This window comes from Mirounga angustirostris, unplaced genomic scaffold (genome assembly GCF_029215605.1).
Source record: "Mirounga angustirostris isolate CCGP_5_RB_7025 unplaced genomic scaffold, mMirAng1.0.hap1 SCAF_10, whole genome shotgun sequence".
NCBI lineage: Eukaryota > Metazoa > Chordata > Mammalia > Carnivora > Phocidae > Mirounga > Mirounga angustirostris.
Window position 1 is genome coordinate 29531031 of NW_026991718.1, and position 22589 is coordinate 29553619.

General features: G+C 37.8%; 1 protein-coding gene across 4 annotated transcripts in view; it reads right to left on the bottom strand.

Moving 5' to 3' along the window:
* The window catches only part of HEATR5B (HEAT repeat containing 5B), a 110020-nt gene that overhangs the window by 21441 nt on the left and 65990 nt on the right, over window positions 1-22589 (bottom strand). For all 4 annotated transcript variants that reach the window (XM_064572112.1, XM_045884414.3, XM_064572111.1 and 1 more), the window contains exons 25-29: window positions 20405-20586; window positions 17782-17850; window positions 13271-13450; window positions 7241-7478; window positions 5778-6032 (exon numbers count right to left, since the gene is read on the bottom strand). In XM_064572112.1, coding sequence (XP_064428182.1) covers window positions 5778-6032; window positions 7241-7478; window positions 13271-13450; window positions 17782-17850; window positions 20405-20586 — 924 coding nt within the window. The remainder of the gene's footprint in view (window positions 1-5777; window positions 6033-7240; window positions 7479-13270; window positions 13451-17781; window positions 17851-20404; window positions 20587-22589) is intronic.

Genomic DNA, 22589 nt, shown 5'->3' on the forward strand with positions numbered 1-22589 from the left:
GATGCAGAGCTTCCATGACCAGCAGAAACTGAAAGAATATGTGACCACTAAGCTGGCCCTACAAGAAATATTAAGGGGGGTTCTATAAAAGAAGAAAGACCCCAAGAGTGATCTACAACAGAAATTTACAGGGACAATCTATAAAAACAACGTCTTCACAGACAACATGATGACAATTAATTCATATCTTTCAATAATCACTCTCAACGTGAATGGTCTAAATGCTCCCATAAAACAGCACAGGGTTGCGGATTGGATAAAAAGGCAGGACCCATCCAAATGCTGCCTAAAAGAGACTCATTTTGAACCTAAAGATACATCCAGACTGAAAGTGAAGGGATGGAGATCCATCTTCCATGCCAGCGGACCTCAAAAGAAAGCTGGGGTAGCAATTCTTATATCAGACAAATTAGATTTTAAACTAAAGTCTATAATTAGAGACACAGAAGGACACTATATCATTCTTAAAGGGTCTATCCAACAAGGAGATCTAACAATTGTAAATATCTATGCCCCCAACATGGGAGCAGCCATCTACATAAGCCAACTGTTAACCAAAATAAAGAGTCATATTGATAATGATACGTTAATTGTAGGAGACCTCAATACTCCACTCTCAGCAATGGACAGATCATCTAAGCAGAAAATCAACAAGGAAACAAGAGCTTTGAATGATACACTGGACCAGACAGACCTCATAGATATTTACAGAACATTCCACCCTAAAACAACAGAATACTCATTCTTCTCGAGCGCACATGGAACTTTCTCCAGAATAGACCACATACTGGGTCACAAATCAGGTCTCAACCGATATCAAAAGATTGAGATTATTCCCTGCACATTCTCAGACCACAATGCTTTAAAACTGGAACTCAATCACAAGAAAAAATTTGGCAGAAATTCAAAGACTTGGAAGCTAAAGACCACTCGCTCAACAATGTTTGGGTCAACCAGGAAATCAAAGAAGAACTTAAACAATTCATGGAAGTCAATGAGAATGAAAACACATCGGTCCAAAACCTATGGGATACTGCAAAGGCGGTCCTAAGCGGGAAATACATAGCCATCCAAGCCTCACTCAAAAAAATAGAAAAATCCCGAATTCACCAACTAACTCTACACCTTAAAGAACTAGAGAAAAAGCAACAAATGATGCCTAAGCCACGCATTAGAAGAGAAATAATTAAAATTAGAGCAGAAATCAATGAATTAGAAACCAGAAACACAGTAGAGCAGATCAATAAATCTAGAAGTTGGTTCTCTGAAAGAATTAATAAGATCGATAAACCACTGGCCAGACTTATCCAAAAGAAAAGAGAAAGGACCCAAATTAATAAAATTATGAATGAAAGGGGAGAGATCACAACTAACACCAAGGAAATAGAAACAATTATTAGAAATTATTATCAACAACTATATGCCAATAAACTGAGCAATCTGGATGAAATGGAGGCCTTCCTGGAAACGTATAAGCTGCCAAGACTGAAACAGGAAGAAACTGACAACCTGAATAGGCCAATAACCAGTAATGAGATTGAAGCAGTGATCAAAAACCTCCCAAAAAACAAGAGTCCAGGGCCTGATGGATTCCCTGGGGAATTCTACCAAACATTCAAAGAAGAAATAATACCTATTCTATTGAAGCTGTTTCAAAAAATAGAAAACAGAAGGAAAACTTCCAAACTCATTCTATGAGGCCAGCATTACCTTAATCCCCAAACCAGGCAAAGACCCCATCAAAAAGGAGAATTTCAGACCGATATCCCTGATGAATATGGATTCCAAAATCCTCAACAAAATCCTAGCTAATAGGATCCAACAACACATTAAAAGGATCATCCACCACAACCAAGTGGGATTTATCCCTGGGATGCCAGGGTGGTTCAACATTCACAAATCAATCAATGTGATAGAACACATTAATAAGAGGAGGGAGAAGAACCATATGGTCCTCTCGACTGATGCAGAAAAAGCATTTGACAAAATACAACATCCTTTCCTGATTAAAACTCTTCAGAGTAGAGGGATAGAGGGAACATTCCTCAAGTTCATAAAATCCATCTATGGAAAACCTACAGCAAATATCATCCTCAATGGGGAAAAGCTGGGAGCCTTTCCCTTAAGATCAGGAACACGTCAAGGATGCCCACTCTCGCCACTATTGTTCAGATAGTACTAGAAGTCCTAGCAACAGCAATCAGACAACAAAAAGAAATAAAAGGTATTCAAATTGGCAAAGAAGAAGTCAAACTCGCTTTTCGCAGACGACATGACACTTTATGTGGAAAACCCAAAAGACCCCACCCAAATTACTAGAACTCATACAGTAATTCAGTAATGTGGCAGGATACAAAATCAATGCACAGGAATCAGTTGCTTTCTTATACACTAACAATGCAACTGTAGAAAGAGAAATTAGAGAAACGATTCCATTTACAATAGAACCAAAAACCATAAGATACCTTGGAATAAACCTACCCAAAGAGGTAAAGGATCTATACCCTAGGAACTACAGAACACTCATGAAAGAAACTGAAGAAGACACAAAAAGATGAAAAAATATTCCATGCTCATAGATCGGAAGAATAAACATTGTTAAAATGTCTATGCTACCCAGAGCAATCGATACCTTCAACGCCATCCCGATGAAAATTCCAATGACATTTTTCAAAGTGCTGGAACAAACGATCCTAAAATTTGTATGGAATCAGAAAAGACCCGAATCGCCAAAGAAATGTTGAAAAAGAAAAACAAAGCTGGGGGCATCACATTGCCCGATTTCAAGCTATATTACAAAGTTGTGATCACCAAGACATCATGGTACTGGCACAAAAACAGACATATAGACCAATGGAACAGAAGAGAGAACCCAGGTATGGACCCTCAACTCTATGGTCAAATAATCTTTGACAAAGCAGGAAAAAACATGCAATGGAAAAAAGACAGTCTCTTCAATAAATGGTGCTGGGAAAATTGGACAGCCACATGCAGAAGAATGAAACTCAACCATTCTCTAACACCATTCACAAAGATAAACTCAAAGTGGTTGAAAGACCTCAATGTGAGACAGGAATCCATCCAAATCCTAGAGGAGAACATAGGCAGTAACCTCTTGGACATCGCCCACAGCAACTTCTTTCAAGATACATCTCCAAAAGCTAGTGAAACAAAAGAAAAAATGAACTTTTGGGACTTCATCAAGATAAAAAGCTTCTGCACAGCAAAAGAAACACTCAACAAAACAAGAGGCAACCCACAGAATGGGAGAAGATATTTGCAAATGACACTACAGATAAAGGGCTGGTATCCAAGATCTATAAAGAACTTCTCAAACTCAACACCCAAAAAACAAATAATCAAGTCAAAAAGTGGGCAGAAGATATGAAAAGACACTTCTCTGAAGAAGACGTACAAATGGCTAACAGACACATGAAAAGATGTTCATCATCATTAGCCATCAGGGAAATTCAAATCAAAACCATATTGAGATACCACCTTACACCAGTTAGAATGGCAAAAATGGACAGGGAAAGAAACCACAAATGTTGGAGAGGTTGTGGAGAAAGGGGAACCCTCTTACACTGTTGGTGGGAATGCAAGTTGGTACAGCCACTTTGGAAAACAGGGTGGAGGTACCTCAAAAATTTAAAAATAGAGCTACCCTATGGCCCAGCAATTGCACTTCTGGGTATTTACCCCAAAGACACAGATGTAGTGAAAAGAAGGGCCACATGCACCCCAATGTTCATAGCAGCAATGTCCGCAATAGCCAAACTGTGGAAAGAGCCGAGATGCCCTTCCACAGATGAATGGATAAAGAAGATGTGGTCCCTATATACAATGGAATATTACTCAGCCATCAGAAAGGATGAATATCCAACTTTGACATCAACATGGATGGGACTGGAGGAGATTATGCTAAGTGAAATAAGTCAAGCAGAGAAAGTCAATTATCATATGGTTTCACTTATTTGTGGAACATAAGGAATAGCATGGAGGACATTAGGAGAAGGAAGGGAAAAATGAGGGGGGCGGAAGTGGAGGGAGAGATGAACCATGAGAGACTATGGACTCTGAGAGACAAAGAGGGTTTTAGAGGGGAGAGGGGAGGGGGGATTGGTTAGCCCGGTGATGGGTATTGAGGGGGGCAGGTACTGCATGGAGCACTGGGTGTTATACGAAAACAATGGATCGTGGATCACTACATCAAAAACCGATGATGTATTGTATGGTGACTAACATAATAAAATTAAAAATAAATAAATAAAATAAAATAAAATAAAATATGTTAACAAATTGAAAAAAAAAATAATCAAATTGAAGGTTAGGAGAGGGAGGCAGCTCCAAGGTCATGGAGTTGATTAAGAAGATACTCAATTTTTTATTTCTAGGACTTTAAAAAATCATACATTAAAAATAAACTTATGAAAATTATAAAATTACTTCTCATTAAATGGTTACCAAACAATTTTCATGTCTACAAAGATTTTTTTAGTGGCAAGCTACACAGGCATAATGGATTATCATGGATAACAATTGTTCTTAATTTGCATAAGGATAAGGTCATTGTTTTAGAAGTCTCTCTTATTTTCATGTATGAGATCTACTAATGAGTTCTATTTCACCTTACCAACTGTGTTCCTCTTCCCTCCCAGAAAATATAAAACTGCTTATGAGCCTCCTTAGATTCTTTAATATCTTAATGTTAAAAGAGCATCTATAAAGCATTTATAAATTGAGATTTATTCAAATTTGCTTTAACTTTGCATTTTATTATTTCCTCATAGGACAATCTGTTAAGTGTCAGGTAAAAAGAAAACCTGCCATTGAAAAAGAAAAATGTAGTTTTTTTCTTGAAAATTATTCACTATTGCTCTGTGAGTGAACACGACAGCTAAATTTTTTTTTTTTTTAAGATTTTATTTATTTATTTGACAGAGAGAGAGAACACAAGCAGGGGGAGTGGGAGAGGGAGAAGCAGGCTTCCTGCTGAGCAGGGAGCCCAGTGTGGGGCTCGATCCCAGGACCCTGGGATCATGACCTGAGCTAAAGGCAGACGCTTAACAACTGAGCCACCCAGGCACCCCGGCAGTTAAAATTTTGAGTATTTAATAATTGAATTTTCCTATTAAAAATTCAGTTAACAATTTAGAAAATGTGTTAAAAAATCCTCCTCTTATTATTCCTTCTCTGGACTGTGGTATATAAAACTTTTCTGTAGCATTAAAATGAAAGATATGAAGGATTTTGGAACATGCCACACCAAAATATGCCTCTTAGGCATATTGCTTATTTTGAGCTGAAGGTACTTGATAAACAGCAAGCAGATGCAGTAAGGGCTCTCTGACCACTTTCCACCTAAAAGCAGGTCATAAAATTTCTCATGAGAAAGGTGCCCTCTCTGTATCAGGAAGAGAAGACTGGGAGTCAGTGTTGAAACAGACTTGTACAAACCTACTAAAATTAGTTTCCCCCATATATTTCCTAATCTCTGTCCCACAATTTATTGCCCCCAGCCCAAACCCCTTTGTCTGGTCACATCTTCACAATTTATTGTTCTTTGTGTAAAATGGCATATAAGTTTTTGGGCCTAATGGCTACTTTAGGTTGAAAATATTAAATCTCTATGCTTTTCTCCTGTTAATCTGTTTTATATCAATTTAATTCTTAGGCCAGCCACAGAACCTAAAGGGACAGAAGGAAACTTTTTCTTCCCTACAGATATGAATTTCAGAAGTGACACATCTTGAAATAGATCAATATGACACACCTACCTAAAATCAGATGCATTCTGTCTTTGTTAATTTCCGGCAAAGATTTAGCACTAGGTGTTGCTCCTGATGCCTGGTTTAAACTGACGGGTGTAGCACGTTTCTGTAAGCCAGGTATGGCTGCTGCTTCTGCAGACTCTGAACATGTAAATCCTGTGCTATTTAACCAAAGTGCCACTGCATGGAGAATCGGGGCCCACGAATTCCGGTAGTGAAGTCTAGCTGTATCAATAGTTTCGGGAGTATAAAATGCTCCACCTGTAAAATAATCAAGCCAATCAAAGCCATTACTTTTATTGTAAGTGGTCAACCATTTATCAACAACTAACTTAAAAATACTCATTACTTACTGTCTTAGTTCATTTGGACTGCTATAACAAAATCGGAGACTGGGTGGCTTATTAAACAGCAGAAATTTATTTCTCACAGTTCTGGATGGGGGAAGTCTGAGATCAGGCTGCCCACACGCTCAGGTAAGGGCCATCTCTCCGACTCACAGCTGTATTCTTACATGGTGGAAGGGCCTAGGGAGCAATGCGGGGTCTTTTCCCTAAGGGTACAAATCCCATTCCAGAGGGCTTCACCTCCTGACCTAAGCACTTCCCAAAGGGCCCGCGCTTCCTGATACCATCACAATGGGGATTAGGTTTCAACACATGAATTTGGAGGGGACACAAAATTCAGACCATAGCATGTACAAAAGAGCAATCTGGCCAAAGAGATTCTCTTTATTACAAAGCCACCGAAAGTAACGTCTTTCCTGCAGCCGTAGAACTGGAGGGCCTGTGTCTTCCTCACCAATGCTAGGGTTTCTAGCCTTTCCTCTCCACCTATGGATGCTGCTGGGGATCCTCTACCTTCCTCTACCCTGTGGTCACAGGCCTCCTCTTCACTGTTGCCAGAGACTCCCTAAAACCCTGGTTACCTTCTCTTTCTACCACAGCCAGGGAACTCTGTCTTTCTCTTTCACCCTTCCTCTGCCATCCTTCCTTAACTCCTGTTTTCACTACCAAATTGAGAACTTCCCCATCTGTCCTTGCATACATTGACCAGCACAGCAATAAACTTCATCATAGTTATGCATAATGACTTGTTATGCATGGTTATTTAGAGTACTCTAGCTGATACAGTTGTTATAACAGTGAGAACTTTTTGCTTGGGTTAACAAATGAGCTTAATGCTGTATTTGAGTTTATAAATTCAATACAGAGAATATGCCCTAAGTGAGAGAGTGCCAAGTTTAAGTCCACAGAAATTTAACATGTCATTACATCTTAAATTATATTATTAAATTATTAATAATTAAATAATTAAATTTAAGGGGTTATACTCACTTTATAAATTTAAGGTGGGTAAGTTACACTATAATATTATTAATTATTATTGTTGCCAGCTTCCACCAATTACATTTTGTTTAATTACTACTCTGAACTCCATAAAGGTAAAACTTTGAATGCAGTACTTACCATCTGGGGGGAGCTGACTAGCAAATTCAGCCGGTAAAGTCAAAAGCGCATAGTCTTTTAATGCCGCCAACCATAGGCGGCTGAGTGTTGGCAGTTCGGGTTGCACGAGTGTTATTAAACTATCTGGTGGTAGTTCATCTATGGTACCATAATCATCATCATCATCATCAGTACTTTTCATTGCTCTTTTTGGCTTTGACTCTGCTTCCTTCTTAATATTCATAGCAACCACATATACCTAGTAAGATATTTAGGAGGAGGAAATAACAAGGCATAATATTAAGAGATGATATAATCTAAGTTGCTATGATTATACAATTGAATTATTGAAAGTAATTGAGTATAGACACTGAAAAGTCTATAACTTCATGATTTCCTGACAACCTCCAAAGAATAATTCTACCTGCTTTGGAGACAATCTTTTTTTTATTGATCTGACTTCTGACTATTCCTATCAAAAAATATTCCTTCAGCAGGGTTCTCTGAAATTTTTCTGGCTTCTCTTGTTATACTTTACAAAGCCCCCTTTTATGTGTGGTTCTTTTGGTCATAGGGTATAACTTCCTGTTTACTGCCTCCACTTTCACAGACTTATTAGATACAATCAAACAGCATTCAAAGAAAAAGGCTGGAGGGGGATGGGAGAAGGGCCAGAGAAAGGATTTCCATAAATATCCTTCTAACCTCTTAAGTGATATTTAGCAATCTGGCCTTTATAATAGAGAGTTGAGCCAAGCATATAATTTACTAGTCACATATATATTATCTGTATCCTTTCTCTCCACTTAGTAAACCAAAAAGATGTATAATAGCAACTTCCTAAAACATAATTTTAAAGATTCTTCTTTGTTGCAGTTATTTTTGTTTTTGTTTTTGTGCATACATTTAGGCTTTGGCAATTGGTATAGACTGAGTACAGAACATGAGGCAGAAGTAGGTGAAGGTTTTACTCCATAGGCAATGGGGAAGGGAAGAGGTCACTGCAGGATTTATACATCAGATATTATGTATTTTTTCTGAACTTTTAATTTTATTTTAAAATTATACCACAAAAAGTTTTGAAAATGAGTTTAAATTACTCATAATCCCAATTTCCAGGTTACCATATTCTATCTTTATAAATTGTAATTTTGTTGTACAAAGAATTTTGTATTTAATTTTATCTATTAACATATCATAAGGTTTTCCCATGAAATGCTAGTCTTCATAACCATTACTCTTAATGGCTGTAGGGGATGAGCCATAATACATCTAACAATTTCCCTACATTGAAATTTTATATTTACTTCTGATTCTTTACTTAGCATTGGGAATCTTAACAAGATAAGATATAATTTTCAAAGGCAAAAGGTGTACAGTTCTTCACATTATAAATAATGTTCCAAGTAAAGCTTTTTGTAAACATTTCCTTCCTGTATTTTGGATATTTTTCCCTAAGATAAAGTCCCAGAAACAGAATTATTGCATTAGTGATTACAAATATTTTTATGGCTCTGAATAGACACTGCCAAAACCTTTCTAAAAGGGTTCTATAATTTACATTGCTACTTGCAATACAGGAGAATATATTTTTTAGACTTCTTTTTAAACAATGTTTAGCTTATCTTTCTTATTAGATATTATACAAGAAAAATAGAAAAATCAGAAGTAAAGTAAAATGAAGAAAATGAGAAAATACCATTAGTATTCTAAACATGTATATATATAGTCTTTTAAATAATACTGTGTGAATAACTTTTATTTTTTTAATTAAAAATTTTTTTTAAAGATTTATTTATTTGAAAGAGAAAGAGAAAGAGAGCATGTGGTGGTGAGGGGCAGAGGGAGGAGAGAGAGTCCCAAGCACACTCCCCACTGAGTGTGGAGCCCAACACAAGGCTTGATCTCATGACCCTGAGATCACGCCCTGAGCCGAAACCAAGTCAGACGTCCAACCAACTGCACCCCACAGGCATCCCTGTGAATAACTTTTAACCCAATTTTCGATTCACTTAATTCCATCATCTGTTAGGATCAAGACATACTTTTAAGTTATTTCCATTTTTCTGAGAGAAAAATAAACATCACAATAAACATCATCAGCAGAGTCTTTGTGTATATCCTTAATATTCCTTATGATAAACTGGTCAGCTAATGTGTGGTTTTAGTAAGTGTTTTGATACATATCACCCTTTAGAAAAATTTTACTAATACTATTATTCTAAAAATGATGTTAATTTAGCTGGGAAATGTTTCTATATTTCTTCCCCCCTCCCATATGTTTATGTGTAGTTTTGTTTCCTCTCTGGGAATTGTCAATTCATATTCTTTGCCCAAATTTGCATTTTAGAATGATTATTCTGACAATCTGAACAGTAACAGCTGGAGGTGGAGGCGGGGGAGACTAACAGTAGGAAAAAAGTAGGATGCAACTGTATAGACCAGGTAACAGATGATGAGGACTCAAACTAAAGGCAGGGGTAGAAGAGAGGAAGTATTTATTTATAGATATGGAAAAGGTATATATAATCTATTGCTAAATTTTTTTTTTTAAGATTTATTTATTCATTTGAGACACAGAGATACAGAGAGAAAGCATGAGCAGGGGGAGAGGAAGAGGGAGAGGGAGAAGAAGCAGGCTCCCCGCTGAGCCAGGAGCTCGATGTGGGGCTCGATCCCAGGACCCTGGGATCATGACCTGAGCCAAAGGCAGATGCTTGAGCCACCCAGGCGCCCCTCTATTGCTAAATTAAAAAAAATAGTTGCTATGTTGAATAAAATTCCATTTTTATTTTAAAAAAAGATATAGATAGATACACACATTTTAAGGCATATAAATAGATTTGTATGTGCATATATGCATAGTGATATACACCAAAATATTAAAAATAGTTATCTCTGGATGATAAGATAATATGATTACAGAGAGGATAAGATTACAGATTTTTTCCAATAATACCTTTTCTCTATATTCTGAATATGTGTAGTGAATATAGGCATTTTTATTATCAGAACAATATGACATTATTTTCAAAGATAGCATTAACAAAGTCAAATACACAGGAATTAGTTACCTACTAGATATAAGATGAAGGGGATTGAAGAAGAATCAGTTAATACTGATACCTAGGTTCTGGCCTGAAGATAGGAGGTAGGACCAGTAGTTGACATAAAGAGGAAAAAAGAAGAAAGAGAAAACACAGTATTTTTTTTTAGACATGTTGGGTATACAGTACTTACGGGTCATCCAAGGGGAGATGTCTAATAAACAGCTAGAAATATGGGATTGGAATTTAGGAGGTCTGGGTGGAAAAGCAGAATTACAATTTTTTTTTTTTTTTAAGATTTTGTTTATTTGAGAGAGAGAGAATGAGAGAGAGAAAGCACATGAGAGGGGGGAGGGTCAGAGGGAGAAGCAGACTCCCTGCCGATCAGGGAGCCCGATGAGGGACTCTACCCAGGGACTCCAGGATCATGACCTGAGCCGAAGGCAGTCGCTTAACCAACTGAGCCACCCAGGAGCCCCAGAATTACAATCTTTAATATGCAAGTTAAAGCTACAGGTCACGGGTATGGATGAAGCTGCCCATAAAGTACGAAGAGGGAGGAAAGGGACAAGAAAAATACATTTAAAGAGCGGGCAGGCAAAGAGAGGCCAGCAAGTGATGTTGAGAATGAACAACGAAAAGGAAACAGGAGAAGCAAGAGGAGTGTCACAAAAGTCAAGGAAAACAAAGGGCTTCTAGAGGAGACAATATCAAATGCTGCAGAGAGGCCAAGTAACACGGAAATTGACGAGTGCACAGTGATAACAGATAACTCCCTGATTTGTAACTTTAGTGAGAGTGATTCCAATGGAGTGGTGAGGACACAGGGAAACTGAAGGGACCTCATGAAAAGCTGCTTTTTTTTGCTCCTTTTCCTGCTTGCTGGGATCTGCACCCACCTTACCCATGCTGTATGTCCTCCTTGTAAAGTCAAGGACTTAATGATTTCTTTGGAGTCTTTCAGCACAACAGACAACATCTAAAGAATGACCAGGTGAGGTCGTTATGTACGTTTTCCTCGACCACTGACTCCAGACACCTTGACACCAAGACCCCTAGAGCTCCAGGGCATAAGGGACTTAGGCAGGACACCTGAGCACTCCTTGTCTTGACCAGTTCCTGGATGTGTGAGAGGGCATGTACCCTAGACCACCATCCTCAATAAAAACTCCACGCCCCAAACAAAGACGAGACTCACTTTCCTTTCCTTTCCAAGTCTCCCAGATGCTGTCTGTATCTGCTGTCTCTAAAGCTTCAATAAAACCCTGCTCTCATTTCCTCTTGGTGTGCATTTGATTTTGATCCTGCTCGAAGCCAAGGATCCTGTTGATTGGTCCTGCACAACCCCCTCTGGGTCCTCAGACCCAGCCAGCCTGCCACAGTGAGAATGACCCCAGATTGTGGGGGACTGAGAAGCAGGTGACCAAGAGTTGAGGAAGTGAAGATACTGAAACTCCCTCAGTGAACTGAGACTGAAGAGGAGAGAGTGAAAGCAGTGAGGAGAAGGATACACTTAGGTGGGAAGGAAGGCAGGCAAGAAGAGTGAGCACATAGAGGGAGAGGCTGAAGATACAGAAGTGGGCATGACTGACAGCACTGAGCTGGAAAGTCTCCCCTTCACACTCATGCTTAACTAACATTAACTAACAGGTGAAAGGACAGTTCCCAACTCATGAAAGTCTAAAGATTTCAAGGTAACACTCTGAGGAGATGGAAAATGGATATCCTCAGCTTTCTGAGTGAAAAAGTATAAGCAAAGATAGGTCTTCAGGAGAGAAATCTAGAAAATGCTGGGCATTTGAAGAGCATGACAAAGGTAAAGAAGATCAGCAGGGAAAAGAATTACTAGACAGCATTCAGGGCTGAGGCATGAGCTGCAAAACTTTAAATTAGAAAAAGGTGTCAATAAAAACGTGCATTATTAATTTAGTTATGTGAGGTTCTTTTTTTTTTTTTTTTAAGATTTTTTATTTATTTATTTGACAGAGAGAGACATAGCGAGAGAGGGAACACAAGCAGGGGGAGGGGGAGAGGGAGAAGCAGGCTTCCCCGCGGTGCAGGGAACCCGATGCGGGACTCGATCCCAGGACCCTGGGATCATGACCTGAGCCGAAGGCAGACGTTTAACGACTGAGCCACCCAGGCGCCCCTATGTGACGTTCTGATCTAATTTTTTAAAAGCAATAATCTATCTTCCATTCAGTGCCAATCACAATTGTCCTTTGATATACATTGCCTTACAAGAAGATATTTTTCCACATTGTAATGAAAAAACAAAACAAAAAACAAAACTGAGGCTCTGAGAGATCAAATCACTTGACCAAAGTCACAAAGACAGTAAATTACAGACAGAGAGAACCTGTTCTAGGGCCTCTGATTTAATATTTAATGCTTTTTATACTAAACTATGCCAGCCTTCCTGGTAGGTGAATCAAGCATATTAATGCAAGTCAGCAAAGAACTAGCTGACTGGCAACCCATGTTACGATCATCAGACTCTGTGCTGCCTAATTTCCACATAATTAGTTAGGGGAGCCCTTTCTCAATATAGAAATTTTGAAAAAACTGATTAAAAAACATAACTTTTGGGGCGCCTGGGTGGCTCAGTCGTTAAGCATCTGCCTTCGGCTCAGGTCATGATCCCAGGGTCCTGGGATGGAGCCCTGCATCCGGCTCCCTGCTCCGCGGGAGGCCTGCTTCTCCCTCTCCCACTCCCCCTGCTTGTGTTCCCTTTCTTGCTGTCTCTCTCTCTGTCAAATAAATCAATAAAATCTTTAAAAAAACAAAAAACATAACTTTCAAAGGTTTATAAGAGCTCTTTTGAGACATAAATATATACATATTTCAGTGAGAAAGAGCAAATAACAGATTTCCAAAAAGCACTGTATACCAAAGGTCAGTTTAAAAAACAACAAAAATCAAATAAAATTGTTTTTACCTACAGGACTAGGGGAACATTTTCTCGTGGATGGAGAAATGGTTCAAAAACAAAGGCTGTGGTTACCTCTGCCCACGCTTTGAGAACAGCCAGTTTTTCCATAGTTGTGGCACTCTCTCGGTACAGCTGGCTAGAAGATCCTTTTCCAGCCTGCACTTTGTCCAGAGAAGAGACAAGCAGATTGTGCACTCGACGGAGGTCATTGAGATCACTGACAACTCCACTTCCAATCCATGTACTACACACCTAGCCAAAGAAAAACATTTTTAATTTTCTATAAAAAAATTAATATTAACATACGAGAGTAGGAAGTAAATATGATTTTTTTTTCCTTGGGGGAAGAAACACAAAATACCAATGAAGAAAATGAAACAAAAAAACCCCTGAATGCTGTGCTTCAACATTATTTTTGAATAACAAATCAGCAACAAGGATGGAAGTTATTAAACTCTTATGTGGAAAACTAACAGTATTTACTTATCGTATTTCCATTGTCCAATGTGACAAAAATTTTAACGGAAAAAAATTTCTGCCTGAATTACTTCAGTTGTGAATAATTCTTCAACATTTCTGCTTACTACAGGCAAAGGGTTATTCTGGGTGCTATGGAAGAGATTTAAAAATAAATAAATAAAGGGGAAAAATCTAGTCCCTGTCCTCAAGAAAGAAAACACAGATTGAATGAACATTTTAGGACTGCAATACTACACTTAAAAACAGAGAAGGGAGAGATTACTTTTAGCAGAAGAAATGGGAATGTTTAGGTATCAGGAAGGTCTGTGTGTGTAAATACAGAGGAGTTACATGGGAAAAGAGATGAGATTAGCAAAATTAACTGGGATCAGATTATGTTACAATTTAAATTCCATGCAAACTGAATTCAGACTTTGTTCTATGGGCAATCAGTTTCCAAGGCTTTTGAGCAGGGAGATTACAACTGAAATTGTGCTTGGGGTGCCTGGGTGGCTCAGTTGGTTAAGCATCCGACTCTTGATTTCGGCTTGGGTCATGATCTTGGGGTTGTGGGATCGAGCCCCATGTCAGGCTCCGAGCTCAGCATGGAGTCTGCTTGCAAGTCTCTCTCTCCTTCTCCCCTTGCCCCTCCAACTCCCCTCAATCAATCAATCAATCAATCAATAAAATCTTAAAAAAAAAAAGAATTGTGCTTTAGGAAGATTGTTCCAGTATTTATACCAGGAAAGAACGTATTTAAATGGTAAGCAATGTGTTCAGTTAAATGACTATTACAATATTATGGGACAGAGATGATATAGATCAAGCTGGGAATGGAATGAAAAGGGAGTGTCACCTGAGAGAGCCTTGGAGACAGAAATCACAGGATTTGGAAACCAATTAAATATTTTTAGGGGAGGGGCCAGAGACTTGCAAAAAGTGTGAGGAATCAAAGATGGCTGTTGTAAATAATGCTGCAATAAACAGGTGTGCATGCATTCCTCTGAATTAGTATTTCTGTATTCTTTGGGTAAATACCTAGTGGTGTGATTACTAGATCATAGGGTAGTTCTATTTTTTACTTTTTTTTTTTTTTTTTACAATAGCCAAATTACAGAAGCAACCTAAGTGTCCATCAACAGATAAATGGGTAAAGAGAATGTAGTATATATACACATGTATATACACACATACATACATATATACACATACAATGGAATATTACTCAGCCATAAAAAGGAATGAAATCTTGTCATTTGCAACAACATGGATAAAGCTACGGAGTATAATGCTAAGTGAAATAAGCCAGTCAGAGACTAAGACTAATACCATATGATTTCACTTATATGTAGAATTTAAGAAACAAAACAAATGAACAAAGGGTTAAGAAAGAGACAAATCAAGAAACAGACTCTTAACTATAGAGAACTGGTGGTTACCAGAGGGGAGGGGGTGGGGGGATGGGGGAACTAGGTGAAGGGGAGAAGAGCACACTTATAGTGATGAACACTGAGTAATGCATAGAACTGCTGAATTGCTATACTGTACACCCAAAACTAGTATAACTATACTGGAATTAAAATTTTAAAAAACAATAACTAGGGAGATCTGGGAACTCTCCACAAACAGGTAATAACTAAAGCAATGTTATCAGTAAATTTGTTCAAGGACTGATGTATAAAAAAAAAAGGTGTAAGGACAGAACACAGGGAAGATAGTTACACTTAAGGGACAAGCAGAATAAGAGTAAACAATGAAAGAAATTGAAAAGAAAATGCCAGAAGAGCAAAAGGAAAACCAAGCAAGTGCAGGGACACTGGAGTCAAAGGAAGAATGTTGACGAGGAAGGGGTGGCCTGGTGGTGCTAGCTTGCCTCCATAATCACAAGTCCTCACTTTAAAGAACCTGAAACTCGGGGTGCCTGGTGGCTCAGTCAGTAGAGCATGCAACTCAGTAGAGCATGCAACTAGTGAGTTCAAGCCCCAGTATGGGTGTGGAGATTACTTGAAAATAAAATCTTAAAAAAAAAAAAAACAGAGAGTATGAAAGTAGAAACTGCAGGTTCTGCATTATAGGTTTGGCTTATGAAAAAAGATAAAGTAGCACTGAATCAGCAAAATCATATTCAGAGAAAAGAGCCTGGCCTTATATCAAGAGTGGTACATGAACCTACATTTATCCATTTTAATCTGAAATAAGATATTTAAAATATATGTTTATGATTCCTATGCTGATTTAAAGGATTTTTTTTTTTTTTTTATTAAACCACTGATTACTGTCTCCAGTTGTGTTACATTTGAGAGTCTCCCTATAATACCTAAAAATTACCCTGATTCAGTTTCAGGTTTAACATGACATCTGTTCTAGTAAATGGATGCCATGTTTCATGATCTGTCCAAAACCAACTCCTTACATTCCTTTAAGAAAAAGGAACTTGCAACCCATTGTCCATCTGTTTCAAAACTAGGTTTCCGGGCGCCTGGGTGGCTCAGTTGGTTAAGCAATTGCCTTCGGCTCAGGTCATGATCCCAGGGTCCTGGGATCGAGTCCCACATCGGGCTCCCTGCTCTGCGAGGAGCCTGCTTCTCCCTCTCCCACTCCCCTTGCTTGTGTTCCCTCTCTCGCTGTGTCTCTCTGTCAAATAAATAAATAAAATCTTTAAAAAAAAAAAACAAAAAAAACCCCCTAGGTTTCCTCCCAGAAACAGGACAGGAGGTCAAGAACGTAAGCCTGTGTAAGTAGAAAAGAAAAGAAACTTCGTACAGGAAAAGCAGCTTACAGCCACATAAGGTATAAGAAGTTGAAGGCAAATTCAGTTAACAGGAGATTTTCATACTACTCATCCACAAGATGAAATCTGAATAGGCTTTGCTTTTCTATGAACAGGAGCTTTGTAGGCTTTGTCTGCTTAAATACTATGCTCTGAAACATCATCATGATACATTTATTTACACAGAATTATGGTTTCTGATTGTTTGTGTGTCGGCATCTCATACCAAACGGCCTGCTCTAACTGACATTTGTATTACGATCCACAGATCTCTCTCTTTAACAAGGCTCCCTCTTTTCTCTCTGGTCTGCTGTTTGTGAGAGGAGTTCATTTCTCTGAAGGTCATCATTAAGACAGCAGACTACAGAGAAATAAATCTTAACAATGGGGGGGGGGTGCCTGGGTGGCTCAGTCGGTTAAATGTCTGACTCTTGATTTTGGCTCACCTCATGATCTCAGGGTTGTGAGACTGAGCCTTGTGTCAGGCTCCTCACTGGGCGTGGAACCTGCTCAATATTCTCTCTCCCCCTCTCCCTATGCCCCTACCCCACCTCTCCCTCTCTAAAAAAAAAAAAAAACAACAAACTTAACAATGGGAGGAAGAGGCAAACTCATTCAGCCTGAGAAAACAAAGTAAGAACTTTACACTTATTGTAAATAGCAGAACATTCTTTGTCTAGAGGCCACATGTAGCTTGATTATGGATTCTAAGCAATAATGATGGACCACAGCCCTGTACTCCAGAAAATGCGAAAGGAGAGAGTTGCTTCTCTTCTGTCCTTAGGAAAGCAGATCAAGAATCCAATTTCCTCAAAGATGAGAGCTTAATGCATGAATCCATTTTCAGAATGAGGCATTAAAAAAAAGGGACTTATCAAAAGCGTAGGACTGTAAGTGCTTCTGTGACTTTTTTCAAATATAATAATGTGAGAATAATCTCCTGGGATTAATTTTGTAATGAAATTTCCATATTGTGAAATTCTCCAGAAACTTACAGAATTTTCACAAACTGATAAAAAAAAAATCTTTTATTACCTAATTATCATTAATATGCATTCTTTAATTATTTTGTAATCTTACTTTTACTTTTAGTCCCTCTGATTTTTATACCTTTGTTCACTATTGGATGATAAAAGACCTATGTATCCCAAAGTCATTTCCTCAGCTATGACAAAAAAAGGGATGCAATTAACAGTTACTACTTCATCATTTGATACAGAATAAAAGAAGAAACTGTCACTGTTGTATTTCCAAGATAAAAATATTTGATTTTTCTCCTTTCTTGGAAGTGAAATTCTAAGGTATCTATTAATTTAAAGAAGGTAACTATAGAAAACCCTATTTTTCTTCTTACCTGGCAGGCTTTTGCTATTATGTCTGATGGGGTATCTTGTGAAAAGGCTGGTCTTAGAGCAGCTCCCACCTAAGAAAATGAATATGAGCATTTTACTGTTAAAGATAAGTAGTAAATACAAAACCTCTTGTGTCTTTGGAGATGAAAACACACAAAACACATCTTTGTTATTTTCTTTTTTATCACATCTCCCTTATCTCTCTTTTCAGTTACAATAAACTCAAACCTACCATTTTTCTTTTGCTTTCCAGGAGGTTATAATCATTATTGAATCTATACAAATGCTATACCAAAACAGGCAATTAATCTTGTTTCTTTTTCCTTTGTTTTTAATAGGAAACAGGATTTTCTGACAAAGTCACATGTTCCTAGACATAACAGAAAACTTCTGTTCTTTTTTTATTATGTCTATATTTTCCTGAATGTATCCTAACAGTATTTACCTCATGGGTGAATCTCATATAACTGGATCAATTCCTTTAATAACTGAGTAGTACTAAAAATTCACATAGTCACTGAAAGACCTCAGAGACCATTTCACCTCAAAAAAAAGATACTTTAAAAGAAGGATGCTCAGGGCTCCTGGGTGGCTCAGTCAGTTAAGCATCTGCCTTAGGCTCAGGTCATGATCTCAGGGCCCTGGGATGGAGCCTGACATCAGACTCCCTGCTCGGCGGGGAGCCTGCTTCTCCCTCTCCCCCTGCCTGCCACCCTCCTGCTTGTGCTCTCTCTCTGTCAAAAAATAAATAAAATCTTTAAAAAAATTTTTTTAAAAAAGGGTGCTTAAGAAATATTCATTTATGGGGCGCCTGGGTGGCTCAGTCGTTAAGCGTCTGCCTTCGGCTCAGGTCATGATCCCGGGGTCCTGGGATCGAGCCCCGCATTGGGCTCCCTGCTCCGCAGGAAGCCTGCTTCTCCCTCTCCCACTCCCCTGCTTGTGTTCCCTCTCTTGCGGTCTCTCTCTCTCTGTCAAATAAATAAATAAAATCTTAAAAAAAAAAAAAAGAAATATTCATTTATGTACCACTGTCATAGTAGTAAGTGAAGGAATATGAGCTTTAGTTTTAATAAGCCAATCCAGTCATAGATTCTTAAGTATATTAGATTTAATGTGTATAAACTGAATAAGGAATTAGAGTCAACTCCTAATCTGAGACATCTTCCCTTACACAAGAGAGTAAGTCACTGAAATATATCAACAGTAGTTTCGAAATGGATCAAGAGTCCCTCTCCGTGACTGAAAACACATGGCAACTAATTGCAGTGTTGGCAGTACAGTCATCAACTAATCACAGAGCTGGGCTGGGTCCTGTACCGAAGGAGAAAGAGATTACCGGGTTGACTGATAAAACCGGAATATGACTGACTATATCCATATATATATATTCTATAATAGAAGTAATATATCAACACTGAATTTCCTACAGTTGATAACTGTTCTGTGGTTATGTAAGTCAGTGTTCTTGTCCTTTGGAAACACAGACTGAAGTATTAAAGGGTAAAGGTACATGATTTAAATAATTATTCTTCCCATTTTTCTGTAAGTTTAGAATTATTCCTAAGTAAAAAGTCAAAACAAAACAAAACAACAAACCTTCATTCTTATAGGTTGGGTATTTGGGAGTAAATAATTGTATACGGGTTTTCTATAGCCAGTTGGGCTAGAAGCCATAACTTCCTCACCTGTACTTATGATGGAAAAACAATGGAGCATACATTATTCACCCTTTTTAATTTTGTGTATGTTTGGGTATAGCTTTTATTTATTTATGTATGTATGTATTTATTTATGTTATGTTAATCACTGTACATCATTAGTTTTTGATGTAGTGTTCCATGATTCATTGTTTCGTATAACACCCAGTGCTCCATTCAGTACGTGCCCTCCTTAATACCCATCACCAGGCTAACCCATCCCCCCACCCCCGTCCCCTCTAGAACCCTCAGTTTGTTTCTCAGAGTCCATAGCCTCTCATGTTAGATGAGGTGTTGTGTATCCAAAGCTAAGGTTCTGGTATAATTACAGTAAAAAAAAAAAAAATGTGTCTTTCTTCCTTGATAACTTAAGTTTCTTTGTCTTTACATAACCCATCATAACCAGGATTAAATCTATTGTGCCTCAGTTCAAGAACGCAAATAAAGTTATAAATCTGAGGAAACAAGTATCTCTGTTTAGAATACAATAAAATATTTTTTGAAGGTATGTAATTCTTTCAGTCATATTTTTAACTGCTGTTATTAAGTTACCCTTCAGCATACAAAGTTGCCCTTTTTATTTTTAAAAATGCTTATCAAGTCTTGACATATAAAAGTAATGTCAGCAAATCCACAACACTCTTTGAATGTCTTATCTTTTAAATGGCATGGCTAAACGTCTAAACACAAGACTGAAAAGCTAGGCTGCAATTCTATTCTAGTTTTATCACCAATACACTATCAGAACTTAAAAATAGTGACAAGTTTTATACTATTGTTTCTTCAACTGTGGGATTCAACTATGTAACAGATGATGGGAATAAAGATATGCAGTTGAAGAACCAAATACATTTCTCCAGGGAATCTTCACTCTTTAATGATCATGCAAAGGATCCATTTTAAGTTTTAGATAAACAGAGTATCTCACATTAGCTTGATACTGCTCCAGAATCACATGGCCTGGAAATTCTGGCTCAGGCACAGATGCAAACTTCTTGATAATGTCTTCAAGTGCTTGGAGCCCAGCCATCCGCAGCTGATTACTATGATCTGTTGCAGCCATGAATGCCATGCGAATCAGGTCAGAGAGATGAAGTACCAACAGGTCATCTAAAAATAAAAAAAGAAGGCAAAAAGGAAAACTCTAAAAATAGATATTACAACACAAAAATATGAAATGAAATAAACCTCTTTAAAAAAGCACTTATGTTTGGGGCACCTGGATGGCTCAGTAAGTTAAGTGTGTGCCTTCAGCTCAGGTCATGATCCCAGGGTCCTGGGATCAAGCCCTGCATCAGGCTCCCTGCTCAGTGGGGAGTCTGCTTCTCCTTCTCCTTCTGCCTGCCGCTCCCCCTGCTTGTGCTCTCTCCCTCTCTGTCAAATAAATAAATAAAATCTTAAAAAAAACCACTTATGTTCCACATATTTCACTATGTCTAAAAATAACAAAGATACACTTTCAAGAAAGCTCGTGTATCATAATTTCTCAAGAATACTGGTAAACCTTTACCCAATATGGTAATATAGATGACATTATTGGATGTACAATAGCATTTGGAGCAAAATAACTATAATAACTTTCCCCAAAGGAGTTTGTAATTCTTTTAGAATAGGATTGGCAGATTTTTCCTGTAAAGAACTAGATACTTTTGGTTTTGCTGGCTATATAATTTCTATCACAACTACTCAACTCTGCTGTTGTAGAATGAAAATAGTCATAGATCACGTGGATATAAATGGGTATGCTGTGTTCCAATAAAACTTTATTTAAAAAAAACAGGCTATGGTCTGGATTTGGACTGTAGGAAGTAGTTTTCCAACCTCTACTCTGGAAAAGACTTTTATAATGACAAGATGTAGAAAAGGGAAGTCTTTTTCCTTTTAGAGTAAAGGCTACCCCAGATCTTAAGCTTAAAAGCAAGTCTCAAAAGGATTCAAAAGATACCAAGTAATTTAACTACATCCCAGAACAAAGTCCAACATATTTAAAGGAATACAACAAAATCCAGCCCTACTACTATAAAATCTGCAAATCTGGCATGTAATAAAAAATTACCAGGGATGCAAAGAAGTAAGAAAATATATCTTGCAACAAGGGAAAAAAAACCCCCAGTGAATAGAAACAGATCCAGAAATGAAAAAGGTGATGAAATTAGCAGACAGGGAGCCTAAAATAGTTATCATAAATATGTTGTCTATATTCAAGAAAGAAAACAAAAACCTGAGCATATTGAAGAGAGAAGTATTGAAGAGAGAAGGGAACCACAATGAGTCTTGTAGAAATGAAAAAATAAAAAATGACAAATATACTGGATAAGATTATTAGTGATTAGATACTGAAGAAGAAAAGATTGGTGAACTTAAAGAACTAGCAACTGAAGTTATCTAAAGACTTTATCAAGCTCAAGTACTCTAAAATTCTTCAGGAGGCTGCAAGACTCCCAAAGTCTTTTTGAAGCAGTGGCAATCTGTGGCTCAGCTGGATTCCCAAACAGCTCCTATTTAAACAGGTTTTTGTGGTTATTGCTATTGTGAAGGTTATAAGACAAGTACGGTCTAATTTTTTTCATGTGCCTACCTAAAATTCCAATTTTAGAATCTTAAATTTAAAAAAGAACATTTACTGGCTTGGGGAAGAGGAACAAAGGAGAGAGAGAGAAAAAAAAAAATTGACTAGAAGCCCCCAATACTTCCTCATCTAAGGGAGGCAAAAACACACCATCAATAAAAATCAGGTATAATGAACTACTGCCAGAAGTTGGGAGGAAATTTCCAAGGCAGATGGAACTGGATTAAAATGAGCCTATTCATATTATGCCAACCGAAAAGTAAATAAAAAGATCCATTACTCCTCCAGTACTCTCTGTTACCTAATTAAAAAGGTCTAGAATGATAGCAATCTACCAACCAAAAACTAGGCAATTATTCCCGAAAGTACTGTCACTTCTCTACACAAATCTCTACTTCCAACTTTTCTTAAGTCAAGATATCTTTTTTCCAAATCCAAGGAGATAAACTCCCAGAGCAGGGGAATGGGAAGGGGCAAGAAGCAGGAACTCTAAAATGGGGAGGGAAGTAGGGGGCTGTTCGAGGTTTATTATATTCCGGGAGCA